Source organism: Leuciscus leuciscus (assembly GCF_965113295.1).
Source record: "Leuciscus leuciscus genome assembly, chromosome: 18".
NCBI classification, from domain to species: domain Eukaryota; kingdom Metazoa; phylum Chordata; class Actinopteri; order Cypriniformes; family Leuciscidae; genus Leuciscus; species Leuciscus leuciscus.
Window position 1 is genome coordinate 30968181 of NC_138742.1, and position 22180 is coordinate 30990360.

The 22180-nt window shown below is 38.3% G+C and overlaps 1 protein-coding gene across 3 annotated transcripts in view; it reads right to left on the reverse strand.

The window, feature by feature from the left end:
- The window catches only part of pacsin1a (protein kinase C and casein kinase substrate in neurons 1a), a 257166-nt gene that overhangs the window by 216561 nt on the left and 18425 nt on the right, over nucleotides 1–22180 (reverse strand). For 2 of the 3 annotated variants that reach the window (XR_014199689.1, XM_082145175.1), the window contains exon 2: nucleotides 1557–1677. Coding sequence is in view for 2 of the 3 variants with exons in the window: in XM_082145175.1 (XP_082001301.1) it covers nucleotides 1557–1616 (60 nt within the window). In the remaining variant the exon portion in view is untranslated. Of the gene's footprint in view, nucleotides 1–1556; nucleotides 1678–10997; nucleotides 11165–22180 lie in introns of those variants that run through there. The other variant, XM_082145176.1, reaches the window with a different exon arrangement.

A 22180-nucleotide genomic window follows, 5' to 3' on the forward strand; every position in this document is an offset into this window, starting at 1 on the left:
GCACGTAGAAGCGCGGATTCGCTCTCTCACTTAGAAAAAGTGAGAGAACGGTGTCATAGAGTTGTTTTAAATAATGCAATTTTGTTAAATGCCCAACATAGTTTGGGTCTTCTCGGGTCCATTTGGAAAAAGCATATTTATTTTAAATTACCCAAGACCCGAGGCCACTAATACCGAACCCGACCCGTGTCTGAGACATTCGTCTGAGTTTTGGACCCGAAACCGCTCGGGTCTCGGGTCGGACCTCGGGTTTTCGGATCCAAGTGGACCCGTGAAGACCTCTACTTTGCTCACATTATTTATGCATTATACATTTTTGTTAATACATTTGATCAATTTAAGGCAGTCGGTTTCTGCAAGTGAAATGAGTTAACTCGAGTTTTAATTTAGTGCATTTTTACAGTAACATACTGTAGATTACAGTAAAGAACTGTACAATTAACAGTATATTACTGGCAACAGTGTTGCCCGTATTTTACTGTAAAAAAATTTACCTTAAAATAAAGTGTAACCTGTGTGTCTAATTATTTATGGTTACACTTTATTTAATGCATCCTTGTTACAGTGTAATTATACATTTAAGTGATATGAATGAACTACAATTACTTACTATAGGGTTAGGGTAGGATTAGGGTTTGTTTGAGGGTTAGTTGCATGTAATTATGCATAATTTACTGTTATTACTATGGTAAGTACATGTAACATATATAACAAGGACACTGTAGAATAAAGTGTAACCTAGTACACTATACTATTATAACTACATTTAACATATAACAAGGACACTGTAAAATAAAGTGTCGCCTTATTTACTTATGTGGCAAGTCGACGTGAAATAAGTGGGATGATGTACATCTGGATACAAACCTTGTTGGGTTTTTTGTTTTGCTATAACGACTGCCAGGATGTACGTTATCCTTGCGTAGAGTAATTATTCCTCAAGATGCAGTGAGTGATATATGAGTTTTTCATTCTTAACAAATTGTATAGTACAGTTCTCCTTCAGGCGGGTTTAACCATGGTGCTTTCTCTCACGTTCAGCTACACTGACCTTCACACAAGCTCTGAAGAGTCAAATCAGCCTGTAAATAAAAACTCATAGTGTAGCACACACTGATTCACACACACTCTTCATTCACGGTCAGGCGTACTGACACACAGTCAGGATGCAGGTGCACTAATAACTCAATAGCCTGGCTGGAAGTAGACCTCTACTTAATACTGCTCAAACACAAACAAAAACACACAAAACACCAGGTCTGCGTCGCTATCTGGGCAATGATTGAATGTTGACATAATACTGACATGATTCTAAGATTGTACAGGCTGCCAGACCCTCACAAAGGACGATGTGAAGAGCTTTGGCAACATCACAGGCCCTGACAGAGTCGTGTAAATAGAGCTCGTTGTGAGGATTCTGGCAGATGCTGAGACTGTGAACACAACATCCCCCTGTTCTCCAACTATAGCTGGCTAAATCACAACACAACTATTGATGACCGGCTGAATGACTTAGCAGTGTAGCATTTAAAGGAAGGAAGCGGTGGTCTTTGTACCTCCCAAAAGCTGTCCATGGCCTCATCAGAGACAGTGGATTCATCGTAAGAGCCAGACATCGTGCTGGGTGATGCGAAGCAAGACTGAACACGTCTGCAGAAAAGCGGACTTCCTCAAGCACTAAAAGAGAGAGAGAGAGACACAGAGACACTGTTTGGACACCTAAGTCACACTCAAAATATGTATGAATGCCATTTCAGTAGATAACTAAACATCAAAACAACTGGCATTTGTTTGAAAGGAAGCACAAGCACAATTTTCAAACAAAACATTTCACAAAACGTTTGTCGGAAATGATAAACCAAAAGATAAAATACTCAGATTCAAGAGAAGAAGTGTGGTTATCAAACACCAGTGGAATAACCAGAGGACCTCATTTATAAAATGTTACGTAGAAACCGTCCTACATTCGATAATGTGCGAGTGTGTGATTCAGAGAAACGAATGGACACACTAAAACACGTGCGTACGCCTCTCTTCCAATGTGAAATCTGTTTCTGCGTTCTCCCGACGAGCCTCTACTTCAGATTACGGGAAGCACGTCCGGTTTGGGGAAGTTCCACTCAAAAAAGAATGAAACAAATCATTTCAAATCATAAGGTTCGATGAGTTCGCACGAATTTGAGCGTGCAATCTGCGTACGAACGTTTTCATGATTCATCAATAACTTTCGTTATAAAATGTATTCTAAATTTACGAAACAATTTAAGAACCACAGAAACCACTCGTACGCAAAAATCACATACTCTTGGAGGCCTTAAAAACATGTTAAGATGGAATTTTAAACAGATATGGATCTTAAATAGGGAGCGTCATGTTTGCTGAGAGCGACGAACGCAAAGGCTGTGTGGAAAGCCCTTATATGGGCATGGTTTGAGCGTGTGTAATGACTAACCTCATTTACATTTACATTTAGAAGACTGAATTCCTCAACATCTGAACAATGATAAGAACAGATTCGTGTGCACAGGTGTTAGGTGGAAAGTTTTTGTTAGAAGTTCCAGTATGCATATGAATAGGGTATGCAATTATTACTGAATAAGACCCAATGTCATCACATTGTACCCAGTTTAAAAAAAGTGTACTATTGCGTTCATAGAGCGAACCTCTCGCTGATTGTTTACAAGGAGAAGTGAGTACACCAGCTAGTACCATGAAGACGGTTAAGGTGTGTTTCAGTTTAGTTTGCACCAACCCAGGGTTTTAGACACCATGAAAGTGGTTTGGCTTTTAGCAGTGTTCATCACAACAGTAACGGCTAACCTGTGCTGTGTTATAGATCTCAAACTGAAATTGGACCAATCAGCTGTGAGCAAAGTAACACATCTGATGCAATAAAGTCACTCCCCATGTTTGTACTCAAGAAAAAATTGTCGGGTATTTAGCAATGCTTATTTATAATAATAATTATCTATACGTATCAGACAGCAACATAGTGTCGGCCCAGATCCGGGCCACATCTGGTACATGTGGATCTGGTACATGTCGACCCATAGCAGATGTGGGCCGGATCTGGGCCAACACTATGTTGCTGTCTGGGTAACTTCACAACTTTTACTTGCACTGATATAGCAAGATTTTTTCTTTAAGTTGTCCTCTTTATAGACAGCTCTTTTTTTTATAACAGTGAAAACACGAATTGCTGGAAAATTTCGTCAATGGTGGGGAAAGAGTTAACTAGACAAAAGACAAAGACAAAAGAAGTAATTATGAAATACCATATAAAGATGTACTTTTAGTGGGTCAAAATGCACCCTTAAATTAAACAAATTTTATTTAATATAAATGTAAGGTATAGAATGTTTTTATTGAATTATTAATAACATGTTAACATGTGTCTGAAAACCTTGCATTCAGTTTGCACTTATGTATAAAAGTATATTATTTTACATATTCGTAATAAGGATCCTTTTTTCAAAAGTGTTCTTTTCACAAGGGTTTGGCAGACGCATATATCCAAAGTGACTTGGCATTTAAGGAAGACATGCATTTTATCAGTTAATGACTTGCTGGAAATCATAGCCATGACCTTGGTGCAGTGCTCCGCTGTTCGAGCTTCACTCCTGTGAACACTCATAAGTCTGCTGACTACATGCGCAAAAAGGCTAGAAATGCTACGTTACTAATTAACACATTTTATTTACTGCAAATTGCTTATCAAAGGAAAACAAACAATTGCTGTCAAAACTAATTACAGCAAAAATAAAGCAGAAGCTTTGTGACCCACTCTACCACAACATGGCTTCACAAACCTAGAACTATATCTGAGGCTGATACACACAGATTCATAGCACAGCAAACCTGCACCCCTGAGCAATGCAAAAGTGAATGTGGTTTAATGAGTCTTTAACCCAGTTTCTAAAACCCAGATTCCTTAAGCCCACAATGTCTGATGACACATATTGAGCACAGTAGAGGAAGCATAATGACACAGGCAGCCATCTTATAAGAGTCTTCAGATTTCAGTTTATTAGCTATTTGCTCCTCATGGCTACATAATGGCCAACTAACTAGCATACATACATGCATACATACATACATGAATACACACATACATACATACATACATACATACATACATACATACATACATACATGAATACATACATGAATACACACATACATGCATACATACATGAATACACACATACATGCATACATACATGAATACACACATACATACATACACACATGCATGCATACATACATGAATACACACATACATGCATACATACATGAATACACACATACATGCATACATACATGAATACACACATACATGCATACATACATACAAACACACATACATACATACACACACACACACACACACACACACATACATACATACATACATACATGAATACACACATACATACATACATGCATGCATGCATACATTCATACTGTACATTCATTCATTCAAACAAAATCATTATTCACTAGTGATGTTTGCATATTCAATGAAGACACACTGTACTGAAATCACTGAATATACATTAACAGAACAGACCATACACTGTAAGAAAAAACATGTTTCGTTACGTTTACAGACATTTCCTTTAAGCCTAAAAAAACACAACATAAAGCCTATTTCGAAATACAATGAAAACACATGTGAAAATTCCTTCATCTAAACACTACACTGTGCCCAATTTCTCTAACTGACTGTTTTTAGAGCATATAGATGGTTTAATGGGATTTTCTACAATCATTTCTGAGAAAGCTGTCTATTCCTTCTGAACAATGGGGTACTGTACACTAAACAAACTGTTTAAGACAATAAGAGTGTTTACACAGAATATATTGACTTTTTTTGCTCAACACACTTTTAAATGACCTTTTCTAGCGTTACCTCTACAAATTATTTTGCTTTTATGCATGTTAATGCTCCTAGGTCAAGCATGACAATTCTTTCTTAAAACAAAGTGTACTTTCTTATAACTCACTAATTTGAATTAGAAGTGCCCATGAATCATGTCATGAAACCATATCCACTTCACAATTCTACTTCACAACATGTATGATGATGCCAAGACTGACTCATTACATTTCTCATTTATGGTTAACCAGTCATCATTTTAACATCATGTCATAGAAAACATAGAGGCGAAGCTGATATCAGCAATCCCTTTGTGTTCAGTGTCAGGAGGACAACAGTACAAGTGATATTACTAATACTAATATTTCATGATTAGCGAGACTGTCCGTATTCAGCTCTCTTTTCATTCAGATTATGAAGACCAAAATGAGAGAATATTGTTTCTCTGCTAGAGATGTCTTGGGGAGCAATTCAATAAGAATAAAGAAATATAGCTGCAAGCAGTGATACGGGGCCAAGCCCCTGAAGCAGCAGCAAGAGCAGTGAAGAGAAAGAAAAGTAAAAATAGCAGAAATTGAACATACATGAAAATGAACTCTACCCCCTAGAGTTTATTTTCGTAAAAATTGGACAAAATTTGAAGGAGAAGTAGTGAAAAAATAAATACTGTACTTTTCAAAATTGCCACTACTGTAATGGGCGGAGTCTTAATGTAAGATATTGATTGAGATTGATTGTAAGAATCATCGCTGATGATTGATTGTGATCATTATGATGAGAGGAATCAGGTGTACTAAGTGTCATTTTTCTAGATCAAAGGGTTCAAAAGTCAAACCATTTCAATGTTGAATATTTGAACTGGTGGTGGCACTATAGAGTTGGTCCTAGAGACTCCAAAATTGGTACAATTACTATTCATTACCATCACTACATCACTACAAGTATCCGTTGATAGGGCTGCCATTGACTCCCATTCGGGAAATAAGAAAACTAATGGATACAATAGGGGCTATCCCCTTCGGGGCTTGGCCCCTAATAACTACACCAAGGACGATAAAATATTAATTATATTTGTTTGTGAATAGTGCACAAATAAGTCCACACAACAGGAATAACATTAACAACACATATCATTGCAATCACTTTAAGAATGATTCTTTTGCTGCAGCAGATGTCAATAAAAACATTGACAGCCAATCAAAATCTGTGCAGAAAGCGTGGCACAATTCCCCATCTTGCAGGTCAGCTTTGGGTTGTGTAGGATGGAGCAGGCTAGCAGGATCTGGAGGACTTGCAGGAGTTGGACACGATCACTCGTGCACTATATGATCCAGGCACCTTCCAGACAGCAACACAGTGTCGGCCCAGATCCGGCCCACATCTGGTCCGGGTGGAATCCATGGATCTGGGCCGACACTACGTTGCTGTCTGGGCTGAGTCTGCTTTTTTAATATGTTTCATGTTGAAACACATATAGGGCCCTATCTTGCACCCAGCGCAATTGACTTTGTACACCGACGCATGTATCATTCCTATTTTGCACCCGCGCAAAGCGCGCTTTTCCCTCCACAGACGCACGTCGCTAAACTAGGGTGACCAGATGAGATTGGCTGAAATTCGGGGGGGGGGGGGTCTATGGGTCTGGGGTGACGGGATGGGGGGCTTCTATGATATCAGACTGCGTAGCCTATAATAAAAGAACCAAACATATTTTTATTCAAAGATCAACAGTCTGTCATTATTCTTTAGTCTGCCACAAAAAACAACAACATTAAAATCATGAACTCAAATGTCATTGTGAAAAGAAAAAAAAAACAATGACTGTTAAAGGGATCCATTGATTTGTTTTATAAAATTAAATTCTTTATATTTTTATTATCTTGAGTTGTTTTCCCATATTTTCTATTTTTATGTTTGTATGTTGTCTAAGTTGTTAATATTATTTTTTTAAATAAATCCTTTTTTAAATGTTTTACATTTGTTTGGATGATTGTCATTTATGAAAACCTGTTATATTTGAGTGAAAATAATCTTTTAGCCTCATTTTGTTGTCTATTACATGTATATGTAGTCCTTCAATAGCTGTGTAATTGATGATTAGTCTATTCTTGGGCTATGGTTAGACGTCTATTAGATTTTCACTGACAGCCCAAATTCAGCCTTGTTTTAGCCTAGACCCATATTGACTGTCTATTAGACGTATATATGTAGTCGTTTAATAGCGGTCTAATTAATGACTAGTCTATTCTTGGGCTATGGTTAGACGTATATTCTAGGGCTATGGTTAGACGTCTATTCTTGGGCTATGGTTAGACGTCTATTCTTGGGCTATGGTTAGACGTCTATTCTTGGGCTATGGTTAGACGTCTATTAGATTTTCACTGACAGCCCAAAATTAGCCTGATTTTAGCCTAGACGTCTAGGCTATGTTTAGACGTCTATTAGACGTCTATTAGACGCAAAATTGCTTGCTGGGTTGTAAGTAACAGTGCATAAATCAGACCTTTCAGTGTAGCCTAACGCTAATAAGCTTAAACGACGTTTTGCAGTGCCGCGAACAATCAATCACAATCAATCACTCCTTTACGCGTGCAGCACTGTCCTCGCGGCTGCAGCAACTTGCGCTCTAATAATAGGCAAAATAGGCTACAGAATATTTCGTTCTGTATTGACAGGTGCAATATTTGAAAATCGATCATATATTTTTTTTTATTACATTTATATCTGCATTTATGTAAAAACTTAAACTTTCAAACATCAAAATGTCATTTATTAATATGTTTTCATGTGAAAATGACATACAAACATCTTTTCCTATTCTATTTTGCCTGGAAACGCTTCCAACACGCTTGCGTGTCGCGTGAAAAATAGGCGTCGGTTCTATTTCTAGCATGCACGCGTTTTCCGCGCGGCTCGAGGATTAGAAGTGTCACGCAGGCAGTGTACAAGCTCTAACCTGTTAACAGGGGAGCCGACATAAAAACGGACACGCCACGCAGCCAGTGTGTCGCCGGCCTCAACCTCCGCAGACAGTTTTTAATGTTTATAAGACAATAACTACTCAAGATTTTGCTTTAGTATAATTTTCGGGACAATTAGGGCCAGATTCGGGACAACAGTTTAGATTTCGGGACTGTCCCGAATTTTTCGGGACGTCTGGTCACCCTACGCTAAACTAGGGAATGAACTTGCGCTCCCGGGGGCGGTTCAGCGCAAAAAAGGAGGCGTGTTCCGGCGCAAACGTTCCTTCATGCTATTTTACAGGTTTAGAAAACAATTGCGCCACTAACCAGGAAAAAATAGTTTAAAGTCAGTGGCGCGTTGCGCATGTTATTCATATGCTATTTTAAGGGCGCATGCTTGGCCATAATCAATGTAGCGTGTGCACAACGCGCACTTTGATTCTCTCATCTACACAGAAGCAGCAGTTTTCATTTTTGCAAATCATACATTATTACGATAGATAGATAGATAGATAGATAGATAGATAGATAGATAGATAGATAGATAGATAGATAGATAGACAATTTATTATAAAAGCATACATCTAGCTTACACATTTACCCAAATTATCATACGCTTGTTTAACCGAAGTTAATTTGGGTGGGTTTCTCCATTTCAATGTAACTTCTCTCTTTTACGGCCGTGACGAGAGCGTTGCTCTCCTCGGCTGTGAACCGCTCCTGGCGCGCGTCTGGCAAATCCGCCATTACAATAGCAATCCGCTATAGAACAAGCGCATCTGCTCTTAAAGGGAATGTGAGATGACGCTCTGATTGGTTTATTTCACGTTACGCCCAAACCACACCTATGAATAATGAAGCTACTTCAGACCAACCCATTTTAGATTTGCGTCGGGCGCAAGAGTCATTTATCCCGCCGGGAAAATAGCAACAGCGCCCAAGACCCGCCCACAAAGTTACTTGCGCTTTGCGCTTGACACTTGCGTTTCAGATCGTTAAAATAGGGCCCATAAACCTGGATATATGCCTGATTATATAATTCTCCTCCATAATTTGATGAATCATTGGTGCTATGATAAACAAAACATGTAAACCATCTCTTTTAAATAGCACAATATTAATTGCAGCAGACAAAGCGCTGATTTTGTGAAACGATGTGGCAACCCAGACAGCAACATAGTGTCGGCCCACATCTGGCCCACATCTGGTTACTTCATTTACATATGCATCTCATAATGGTATACAATAACTGATCCTTGTGAAAAAGAAGTACACTGTAGCATACTTTTAAAAAGAGACTATACTTAAGTGTGGAATTAATGTATTATGTAATAGGAGGACACTTACTGTTATTTTAAATTAGATGAAAATGTATTATAGTTTAAATTTATATTTAATGCTTAATATGCTTATTATATTAAACCCTTTAGTGCTTTTTGACCCACTTAAGAAGGACATAATTACATCTTTATATGTAATTTCATTATTACTTCAAAAGTTTACTGCCAAATATACTAATTTGGCAAACTAGAATATACTTTAATGTAATTTTATTAAAACATGTATGTCTTGTGTTTAAATATATCAAGAAATGCACTTTTGTAATGAAGTTGCAATTTAGTTAATTTAAAATATATTAACCTAAAATCTAATATTGAATAACACCCTATACTTAAAGTAGTTTAAGTGCTTTACACGCGCTTTAGTTTGTTAGTCAACACATCAGAATGAGTGCACTTTTTTGAAGCATTACACAAGTTTATTAAAAACACAGTGACTTAAAATGCACTTCAAGGTAAAACATTTAATTTGACATTACTACAAAGTGCACTTAAGTGTGTTAAAGGGATAGTTCACCCAAAAATGAAATTCTGTCATCATTTATTCACCCTTACAGTATGTTGTTTCAAACCCATATTTATTTCTTCTGTTAAACACAAAAGAAGATATTTTGAAGAATGTTGATAATCAAACACTTTACGGTAGACTTGACTTCCATAGTAGCAAAAAAATACAACATTCTTCAAAATATCTTCTTTTGTTTTCAACAAAAAAAAATAAAAAAATACAGGTTTGGAAAAACTTGAGGGTGAGTAAATGATGACACATTTTCATTTTTGGGTGAACTATCCCTTCAAGAAACATGACTGCGCTCTCTTTAGAAACACCTAAGCTGTTTTTATTTTATTTTAATTTTATTAATATGTTATGTTTATAAGTTTTTAAATTTACATTTAAGATTTGAAGTACACTACAAGTTCACATTCAATACAATCAAGCACATTTCTTTTTCACAGGGGAGGACACTCGATTGCAAGTGGTTAGTAATGTTTTTGCACCAATGCTGAGTGCAATTCTGGCACCACCGTAAAGTGAATTTGCCCTAAAGTGAAAAATAATGGCTGCTTCTGTCACTTCGCTGGCATTTTATCACAACATTTTCTGAACTGAGTTACAATACGCTAATTACAGTGATTACACCGAGTCTAACATAAATTGTTGCCAGCAACTTGAAAAAACTATCATTAGTTATTATCAGAAGACAAGACAGTGCTGTAATGTGAACTTCTCACTGCAGAGCTGAATCTGCTGCTGTTTCTGTTATTCCTGTAGGATTATCCATTGAGCTACATAAGCGTATCAAAAGAGGTTATTTACAGTATTTATATTCATGATACTGTCATTTAGATATTTAGAAGACTGTAGGAGAAAGTCTAGATTACAGCTTTGCTCACTCTCAACCAACTTCATGAGATTCACGGGATGTCTTTTCAACAGGACCTCATGCGTCCTGGACACTTTTTCCTACAATATCCACGAAATCTCACCCATGTAAACAAACAATAACAATAATAATAAAATACATGTTTAGAGAAATGCATAGGCATATATTTATGCATTTTATCAAAAGCATGCAGATCAAAAAGACATAAGAACATTTCAGTGGAGTGTGTCCAAGCATTTGACTTGTAGAGGATATTTCTAGCAATATCATGTTAGTTTTTGATAGTAGTTTTCATAAAAGATAAATCACTGATCTACTCGAAAATGCCCAAAACACCCCTAGCAGAACCAAACGTAAGGAAATGCTCTTCCATTCACACAGAATTTAGCTCTTGGTTTTGAAAAAAAAAGAAAAACCCCTATGAACTTACCAACAGTGAACCCATCCACAAACAATGTTAGGACCTTTTAAGAGTAAAATGTTCCTGATATCATTACACAGGTCCGGCTGGTGATACTAGCTGTGTGTGTTTTTTGTTCTCCACTAGATTCTTATGCGGTCTGGGTTTTGGAGTGTGTCAGGAGCTCATGTAGAGGATAATCCTGCGGTGTTCTACTTGAATGGCTTAGACAGCATGAGGCAAGGGGTTACGGGGAGGAGCGAGAGAACGAGAGAGAGAGAGAGAGAGAGAGAGAGAGAGAGAGAGAGAGGGGGGGGACACTGGGGAACATTGTGATGGAAAGTTGCTGGGTTGCTCTGGTGAGAGGAAATGTGTACATTTGCTTTTGGTTTTTCCCCAATACAGAAATAAAGACAATACACTTTCATGACTGTTTCTGAAAGGGCTAGTTCACCCAAAAATGAAAATTAGCCCATGATTTACTCACCCTCAAGCCATCCTAGGTGTATATGACATTCTTCTTTCAGACGAACACAATCGGAGTTATATTTACAAATTTCCTGACTCTTCCAAGCTTTATAATGGGAGGCAAGATTTTGAAGCCCAAAAGATGCATCCATCCATCATAAAAAGTAATCCATACGACTCCATCTGTAAAACTTTATTGGCTATAGTAACTAGCTTCCTGCAGATGACCGTACACGTAATACACGAGTCGACTAGCGCCATAGAGTAACCCCTGACGCGATGTAGGAGTATCTTATGTAGAAATTCTCCAACATTTCTCTTTAAATTTCTCGTTTTAGACTTCTAATCTGTGACCAGTGTTTTATTTTGCTCTATCCTCTGCACTCTTTCGCCCCCCTTCAGTATTCATTTACAGATTTTTAACAGTACTTTGCTTGCTTGCTCTCCATCTGTCTTTCCTTTATTTACAAGGACTGTCAATCAATTATTCATTATTTAAACCATTATATTAATGTGGTAGATTAATTATGAACAATCTGGCTAAGTCAATATATTGTTCATTTGGTTACACTTTATTTTAAGGTGTCATTGTTACAGTGTAATTATATATTTATGTCAATGCATCGGTCAAGTGTAACTCTTTCACCCTAAAACCATGCGTACAGCCATCTGCCGGAAACTAGTTATTATAGCTAATAAAGTTATAAATATGGATATTTTTCTTACACAATCGTATGGCTTCGCTTCAGCAGGCCTTTATCAACCCCCTGGAGTTGTATCACTTTTTATAATGGATGGACACGCTTTTTTGAGCTTCAAAATCTCATCCTCCATTCACCATTCATATTAAGCTTGGAAGAGCCAGGGTATTTTATAATATAACTCTGATTGTGTTCGTCTGAGAGAAGAATGCCATATACACATAGGATGGCTTGAGGGTGAGTAAAGCATGGGCTAATTTTCATTTTTGAGTGAACTATCCGTATAGTACACCTTTAAAAGGCACTTTGTAAAAATGTCAAATTACCAATTTTATTTTAAATGAAATTTTAACGCATTAACTTTCACTAAGAATCTTTTGTTAGCTTTAAAGTACACTTATTTTGATGTGTTGACTAACATACTAAATCACATGTAAAACAGGCTACTTGATAATCATTTAAAATGTGGTGTGTTATTTAAGATCACATGTACAGCTAATATATTTTCAATATTTATTTATATATTATAATTTTTATATTGTCAGAGATTCACACACAACATGTTTAATGCATCTAATTAAACCTGCAAGCAGCCAGAGAAACAACACAAGGCTCCTGAAGCGAAGCCTCCACAGGTTTGGACAACTAAAATAAATCCAGTGACGAAATAAGGGAATAGTCAGGTGAACTGAGGGGACGATGTTCTGGTGGACATGGATCGACACAGACAGAAGGAGAGAGAGAGAGAGAGAGAGAGAGAGAGAGAGAGAGAGAGAGAGTTGTGTGTGATTATGGGGTGCACAGAGACATGTCATTATTAGCATGACATCATCACCTTGGCAACAGTGATGTAATGAGGAAACATGCCATGTGTTCGAGGCAGACTTTAATTCGGCATTCATTTACAGATTTTTAACAGTACTTTGCTTGCTTGCTCTCCATCTGTCTTCCTTTATTTACAAGGACTGTCAATCAATTATTCATTATTTAAACCATTATATTAATGTGGCAAATTAATTATAGGAACAAACTGGCTTAGTCAATATATTGTTCATTTGGTTACACTTTATTTTAAGGTGTCATTGTTACAGTGTAATTATATATTTAAAGGGCCCCTATAATAGATTTTTGAAAATGACCTTTCATGTAGTGTGTAACACAGCTCAAAGTATGTCAGTCAATGAAATGAATCGTTTTTCAAACAAGTCATAAGTCGTTTCGTTGTGACGTCAAGACGAAACATTAGCATTTTGCTCGCCCACTTACACCAGGGAAAACTCGAACCTCAAACCAGCAGCTGATTCCTGTGGATACTGGACAGCATCATGTCGAGAAGACGCTGTGCTCTACAATGTGAAGGTAAAGCCAGTTTTCACTGCCCAAGGACGAGCATGTGAAGAATCAGTGGTTAAAGTTCATCTTTACCACAATACCACAGCAGTATAATCCTACACTTTTGCTGTGTTCCCTTTATTTTACTGACGACTGCTTCTCAAATCTCGGAGTTAAATGCAGGATTCACAAACCATTTTTACTCTTGAAAGATGGTGTTAAAAATACTTAGTTTTGAGTTTTATATTGTGTAGATCTCTTGCTAACTGGCTAACTCACGTTATTAATACTTCTGCTAATCAGCTGTGGGCCACTTTAACCTATAACTGTGTCTATTAATGCAGATCGTCTGTCGTTCTCACTACTTTGAGGAAAGATTTGTTTTACCAACGTTTATGTTACATCAGATCATTCACGCTAGACCTCGGCTAATGTATACATTGCATACATGCACTGTTATTGATACAGTTTCCACGTGTTCACCGCAATATATTAGAAAAATACTCTGTAAATAAATTAGTACAAGTAAAATAATGGGTTTGTTGATGGGCATGCACTTGTTAATGCTGATGTTGAGGAATTACAGTTGCAACATCTCATAATGTCCCTCAAACTGAGTAGTGTATCACTGAGAGACACTGAGTCCTGCTCGAGTCATCCTTGCGATGGAGGTTCGGGTTGAATAACTAGTTCTTCCAATGTTTCATCATCGGACTCGCGCTCGGATTGATATGGTAAAATCGGCATCATCGTTCGTTACTATGTTTAGTTTGCGGTGTAGGAAGCCTCAGGACAAGCAGAGCTGACGTTGTTATGGCAATGTACGTTTTTGTTTTCGACGCGCGCTGTACACGGTAAACCAATCACAACAGACTGAGCTGTCTGGCCAATCAGAGCAGAGTAGCTCGCGGAAAGGAGGGATTTATGGAGATTGATTCATCTGACGTGTCGTTTGAGAATCATTGAAAATGTGGTGATGTGCAAATGTATATTATGAGGAAATGAAACAGTTTTTTGGCCTTTGATACATGTAAACATGTTGTAGGAGACTCCACAACAACATTAGGAAACTTTAAAATTGCATAATAGGGGCACTTTAAGTACTGAGTAATATTAATGAACTACATGTACTTACTATAGGGTTAGGGTAGGATTAGGGTTTGGTTGAGGGTTAGTTGCATGTAATTATGCATAATTTACTGTTATTACTATGGTAAGTACATGTAACATATATAACAATGATAATGTAAAATAAAGTTACCGTGCATTTTTACAAACAAACTTGCAAAAAGACGTTTTGCATTTGGTACTTCAAGCTTTAAATGCTCTGATGGTTGGTAATATTAGGGACTACACATACAGGTCAGAGAACATTATTAAATGTCTACATATCAGCATAACTACATCTATGTTCTAAATTAATGTGTTAAATTGAAACCCTTAATATTTATGTTTAGCAGCTACTTTTATCCACAGCAATTTATAGTGCATTTAAGCTATATATTTTTATCAGTATGTGTGTTTGCGACCTGGTCTACCAGCCTCAGATGTCACGGCTGAACCAAAATATAACATATACAAAATATACATCAGAAATGAAAAATATACATCAGAAATGAAAGAGAAGTGCCGTGAACTGAATCATACTGTCACGCAATTGTCTGTGGCTTCTCTTATAAAAAAAAATTTTTTTTCTTTTCTTTTTTTTCGCAAACTCTAAGAATAGATCAATCTAAATGAATGTTTAAGAGCAAATATGTTGAAGATTAGCAGATGGGCTGTTGGTTCATAAAATTATAAGCTATTTCATCAGCGGTTTAATCAGCATAGTGAAGCCTCTCCTCCATTGACATCCATTTAAAAAAAATATATTAAAAAAGGCCTCTTGTCTCCTTCCTTGTGTAACGCAGCATTAGCAGGCGTTTTTCAGGTGCAGACTTGCCTTCGAGTGGCTTTGGCCAAACCCCCTCATGGAAGAAGAACGCCGCTGTCGTGTTTATAACTTTGAAAATGAGTGCTCATTGCAGTAAACTTGCACAACGTTCTTGAATGAATCATTTATTAGATGCACGCTGGTCTGTTATTGTAGGACGTATTGACATCGACGTTACATTTTCACACCCCTAAACATGACGCGAAGCAAAACAAACTGTGATTGTTTGCTTTACATGTCGGTCAGATGGACTCTGGTAAGTCCTTGGCCAATGAAAGCCATCAGTCTGAACGTCTTGCTACGTGAGACTAGTTGAGCTTCAGGGAAACCAAAGAAGAGGGAAGAAATGGGATCAGGACAAAGAATAATGACTTGTGCAACCTGGCCATAATTCATTTCTGGAGCACTAAATGCTGCACCACTTTGTTTCATGAAATAGTACGTCACTATTTCTTGGATGGTTTTCTTTGAAAACACTGTGTTAACAAATGTCTAGTGAATGAAAACTACCGCACAAACATGTAAACCTATTATAGTAAGCAGATTTCAGAGACTGCTGCTAAATATATCACACCAGTCTCCCTGGTAAGTATACTGGCCTGATAAGAAGTTTCTAATTAATAGAAACAAACTATTAGATTTGAACTATTGAACTATTTGAACTATTAGACACAAACATTAGATTACTTTTGTCCACAGTCACTTAAAGCACTGCATTATGATTTGCAGTGCCTACTTTCACAGTCATTTGACTTTAATAATGCATATATGATTTGAAACATCTGAAAAGACAGTTAAAACCAACTTTAGATCATAATAAGTTGAATTCTGAAATGTTGCTTGACTGGATACATCGCTCCATGCTCTTCTCCATCATTAAAAAGCTCAGATAATGCTCATCTCCATCATTTGATGAATTATTGCTGCCATAATTGCTAGGAAAAAAAGTATATTTTAAATTAAAAATCTGTTTGCTTTCCACAAGCGGAAATAGAGCATTGTTAACTGTAGCAGACATATGAGGCACAATCTATAATAAGCCTTATTTGCATAGAAAGGAGGCATGATTGGGCTGAAAACATCAGCACTTAAATAAATACCCTCTTCTCTCATCCTTCACTGTCGTGAGAGATACCAATCTCATTATCAATCACGCCACTCATCCTGCATGCCAGAATTAGGGGCCGTTTACACGATACCATTTTCAACTAAAAACATAAAACTGTGTATGCATTTTGGCCGTTGATTTACACGACAACGGCGCTTTGTGTGCGTGAAAACACAAAGTTTTGAAAATGGGTTTCAAAGTGCACATTTTTGAAAACGGTCTCCGTTTAAACAACAAAATTGTGAGTTTCTGAAGACGATGACATCATGCACATGCATATTACCTGTTCAGTCTATAGTGTTTCATCGCCATCTAATGGCCTGGCTGCAGAATACAGCGTTTTTTAGTCGTTTTTGCGGATCTGTGTGAATGGGGATCGTTTTGACAATGGAGTTGTCTGTACGCAGAAAAGTCAAAGGAAAAACTACTCAGTTTTAAGCAACTAATAACTAATATAAAAACTAATATAAAATGGTGTGAAAATTAAATCAAACTAAATTCAATCCATTTTTTTCAGACTCTTAAGCTCATGCACTGTGTTCTCGAGTAAATAAAATACTTGATAGCTCTGTCAAAAATATTTGAACCGCAAGGAAGGACCTTGTTTATCTTTGCCTGAGATAAACAAAGAAACTGGGAACAAATGAAAGTATGTAGCAAGTGTTGTGAAATGGTGAGGGAGGAGTGTAAGAGAGAGAGAGAGAGAGAGAGAAAGAGAGTGTGAGAGAGGCTGATCACCCAGGTGAGCTCTGGCTAAACAGATCAGAGCAGAGACGCCACAGCTAATAACCGAGGAGCTTACAGCATGTAAGAAAAGCATGCTGGGAGTTGCCAGGGAACAGCGCTCCCTCAGATAGGGCTTTCATCAGAAGAAGCCTGATTGGCTGAGCTGTGATTAAGCAAGTCATGTGACTGGAGGTTCAAGGGGTCTGATGTAATGTGGAAGAACGGCCATTAAGAGATTAATCATCAGAGAGAGAGAGAGAAAATGTGTGTTTGTGATCCTCTGGCGACACAGTGATCGTTAGAAACATCTATTTTCCGGAATGATTTTGTGATTATAGTAAATAGTAAATATAAAAAGTAGAGATGATCTAGTTTAGTGGTTCAGCTCCACCTTAAGATGTTCAGTGGTTTATCTCTAAACTCAGCATGTTACACACACTCGTGACACTCCCATCAGGCTGTTGGCAAGAGAAAGCGTGACCAAAATCAAGATAGAAAGAAGGAGAAACAGGAGACGGGATGAGAAAGCTACAGTCCCAAATATGTGTTATTTCCCTGAATGAGATTCCTGCAGTCATCGCTCTTCGCCAACGCAGTGATGACTGCCTAAGGTTTAGGTTTAGTGACAACATGTTACAATGTTTACATGGTACAATTTCTGGTAAACTACGTTTTTGTTATTATTGCTTGACACAAATTTCACGATTTCAATTAAATTAAATTCTTGTGATTTGATTTAATATTGACTCATTTGGATAAATATTAGGTACACAAGATAGGCGTTAATTTTTCTCAAAAAAAAAAAAAAAAAAACCTCACCTAATGCTGTAAACATACAGAGAGCCCTATCAGCTGGTAGTATTATTTAAGGTTAAAAATAGACTAACTCAAATTAAATATAATGCGTTTTTTTTTTATATATATATATATATATATATATATATATATATATATATATATATATATATAATAACAACTTTAGTAAAAGTAAAATAAAATATGTCAAGTAAAAATATAATAAATATGTAATATAATACACATATTTAGCAAAATACTCTCTATAGCTCTTTTTTTCTGGCCAACCGCTAGCCCATATTATGATCATTAAATGGCTTTCCTGAGGTAAATGTTGTGTGACATAATTGTTCTCCAGCTGTTTTATTGACCCCTTTCCGCGGATGAAAAACACTGACTGATCGATATCATGTATGAGGAATATACATTTCGGTAAGTTGTACTGTATCTTTCAATAGTGTTCGTGTTTATTTACTATTAGCTAGTAGAGATGATCGGGTCACGTGCCACTAGGGATCTGTCACGTAACATTTACAAGCGCCAAAACGGTATTTATTGTTTGAATTTCGTAATAAAATTGACAGAATCTGAGAGCTGAGATTTTTTTATATCATAAGTAACTGCTCTGTCTAGTCTGTCGGTCTCCGTGTCCTCTTTGCTTCGCGATTTTTCTGTGCGTGAGAAAATGGATGTGTGGAGTGAGAGAGTGTGAAAGTGTCAATCGCGTGAGTCTCACGGTGAATGTGTGAGTGTTGGCAGCTCTGGAAAATGTAGGCCTTGTCTCAAAACCTATTGACCGTGCTTTTTGGTCATGAAAAACTGCTATCATTGCATTTTTGGAGTACAATGGAGAACCATATAAATGGCATGGTATATAATTGTCTTTTTGTGCCGTGGTATATATCTAAACACCATAGCATTACCATTTGACATCATCATTATCCTGATAGGGCTACAGCATTTTTGAAAGGATGGGAAGGAAAAGCCACTCACCATGCCAATAGCACTCCTCACATGAACCGTGCAAGAGGCTAAGCTCATTTTAACCAAGCGGTCAAAGCTGGTTAGCATGGTCCAGTTAGCACCTCCTGGGAGACGCACTGTGCTTTCTGTCCAAATGAAAACTGTAATATATTTTGATAGGAGGCTGACTCCGGAGGAAAGAACGACAGACACTCGCTTTGCATGTTCATTTACTTTTACCAAGTACTTCAGCAACTATGGACCACTCACGTACAAAACATCAGGCTCAATGATTGGCACAGACTGTCTCTGACCAAAGAAAAGCTCAATGGTCCACAGCAATCATCAGTGACAGCTGGATTCGGGAAATCTAACACACCATGCAAGGGAGATCCTTCTGCAGCGTTTCTTGGTAACATATGGCACAGTGCGCCTTCTCTGACCCTCCTACACGAGGTAACTTACAGGACCCTTTCGTTCGATCACAGATGCGCTCAACATTTCTCCTGTCCTCTGAAATTTCGAACTCTTACCGGTTCGTCCTCAACAAAGGCTCTTAGGACTCTTTTGCCCTGATCATGCTGTTTCTTTTGTTCCTGCTGTTTTTCTTGAACAGACTTAGCTAGATCAGGCTTCAACAGTGAAAAGAGGCTGCGGCCCGTTATAAGAGACCACCTCCTCCGGTAACCCATGAGATGCAAACAATCCTCAAAGTGCGTCAATGGTGAGCGAGGAGGTGATTGATGACATCGGCAAAAACTCTAACCATTTTGAATGGCTGTCGATCACTACTAGGAAAAACTGCTGATCTTTTTCTGCAAAATCAATGTGGATCCTCTGCCATGGCCGCTCAGACCATCTCCACGGATGAAGGGGTGCCACAGCTGGCGAATTTTGAACTGCCAGACAGCAGGTACAGGTCTACACTCTCTCTTCAATGCAGCCATCCAAACCTGGCCACCACAGGTAGCTACGAGCCAGGGCCTTCATACGGCAGATTCCTGGATGCTCATGGTGTAACTCGTCCAGTAATCTTAATCCATATTTGGGGGGAATTATGACACGCATTCCCCACAACACACAGCCTTGGTCCTCCGACAACTCATGTCTGCGAGTGAAGTATGGTTTCAGACCCTCCTCCGACACATAGTTGGGCCAGCCGTTCAGTGTATAATTCCACACTTTGCATAATGTCGGATCTTTTCGTGTTGCGTGAGCTATGTCCCTTGCAGACACAGGAAGCTCATCCACCTGGGAAAAGTAGAACACGCTTCCATCTTCCCCAATACAGTCTTTACCCATGGTTGGCAGTCTGGACATTGCATCGGCATTCATGTGATCAGCTGATTTGCGATACTCAGTGTCATAATTATAAGACATCAGCACTAATGCCCAACGCTGCATTCGCAGAGCTGCCAAGGTTGGTATCCCTGCCTTTGGTCCGAGGATTGCCAGCAGAGGCTTGTGGTCAGTTATGAACTTCCGTTCTTAAATATATTTATGGAACTTTTTAACCCCATAGATGATGGACAATGCTTCCTGTTCAATTTGAGCATACCTTTTTTCTGTCTCAGTCAGTGTGCGGGATGCGAATGCTATGGGGCGCTCTTCACCATTGTCCATAATGTGCGAGATTACAGCGCCCACCCCATAAGGTGAGGCATTGCATGCTAATTTCATGGGTCTGTTGCCATCATAATATACCAGCACAGTGCTACCAAGCAACATCTGTTTAGCCTCCTCAAAAGCCGTCTCACACACAGCAGTCCAGCTCCACGGTTGCTTCTGTTTTAACAAATTGTGTAAAAGCTGAAGCCGGCTGGACAGATTTTGTATAACCGACCAGAATAATTCAGGAGGCCCAAAAAAGACCTTAGCTCGGTGACATTATTTGGTTGTGGGGCGTTTACAACCGCTGCCACCTTTTCCTCAGTTGGGTGAAGACCCTCTTTATCGATGCGGTGCCCCAAATACTCAACGCTGCCTTGCATGAACTGACACTTGGAAAGTTTTACTCTGAGTCCATACCTCTCCAATCTGGAAAGCACTTCGTCCAGTCTCCTGATGTGCTCGTCTTTTGAGCTAGCAGTGACAAGAATGTCATCAAGGAAAAAGGTGACGTGATCTAGCCCTTGCAAGATTTGATCCATGACAGCCTGGAAAATAGAAGGAGAACTGGCCACTCCATAACTGAGACGATGGTACTTGTACAGGCCACGGTGAGTATTGATGGTGAGGTATTTCTCTGGTCTAATTTTAATTGCTAAGTCCAGTTTGCTAAACAATGTTCCGCCAGCCAACTTAGCTAACAAATATTCTGTGTTGGGCAGCGGATATGTTTCTTCCTCTAAATTCTGGTTTATAGTGACTTTATAGTCACCACAGATGCGGATGGACTTATCGCGCTTTGGCACGGCTACAATTGGCGCTGCCCATTCACTTCAATCTTATATATTATGCCTGTTTTTTTCCAGTCTTTCCAGTTCCTTTTCCACCGCTTCTTGTAAAGCATAAGGAATGGGTCTCACTTTCTGAAAGATCAGAGTTGCATTAGGACGGACTCGGATAGAAGCTTTAAAATCTTTAATTGCACTTGGTTTGTCAGAAAATACCTCTGAGTGTCGTCTCAAAACTGCTTTTAGTGCTGGGTCAGAGGCCACTTCAGCTTTCTCCACAATGAAAATGTTTGGCCAATCTAACTGAATTTTCTCCAGCCAGTTTCAGCCCAGCATGGTTGGTCTTACCCCTTTGACGATGACCAATGGCAGTGTCACTTTGTGCTTTCCAAACTGCACTGGCACATCTATGCACTTCGCTCACCTGACTATGTAGTTAGCTTGTTTTGCTTAACGGTATGTGAGACAGGAAATCCTTGTATGACAGTTCTGACATCAGTGACACCGCTGCCCCAGTTTCCAACTGCATATCCACACACTTTCCATCCAATTTCACATCCACCACAATTCCTTTCTTTCCAATTGACGTTGTATACACACCAAATAACTCTGATTCATCCTCTTTTCTTTCATTAGAGCACTCTGCCTCCACATATTGTGTCTGTCCCACTGTTCTCTTATTTCTACAGGCTCTTGCAATGTGTCCAATTTTGTTACACGCAAGACACTTCTCATTCTTGAACCTTCAGTCTCTAGCTGAATGTTTTCCAGCACATCTGTAACATTTATTG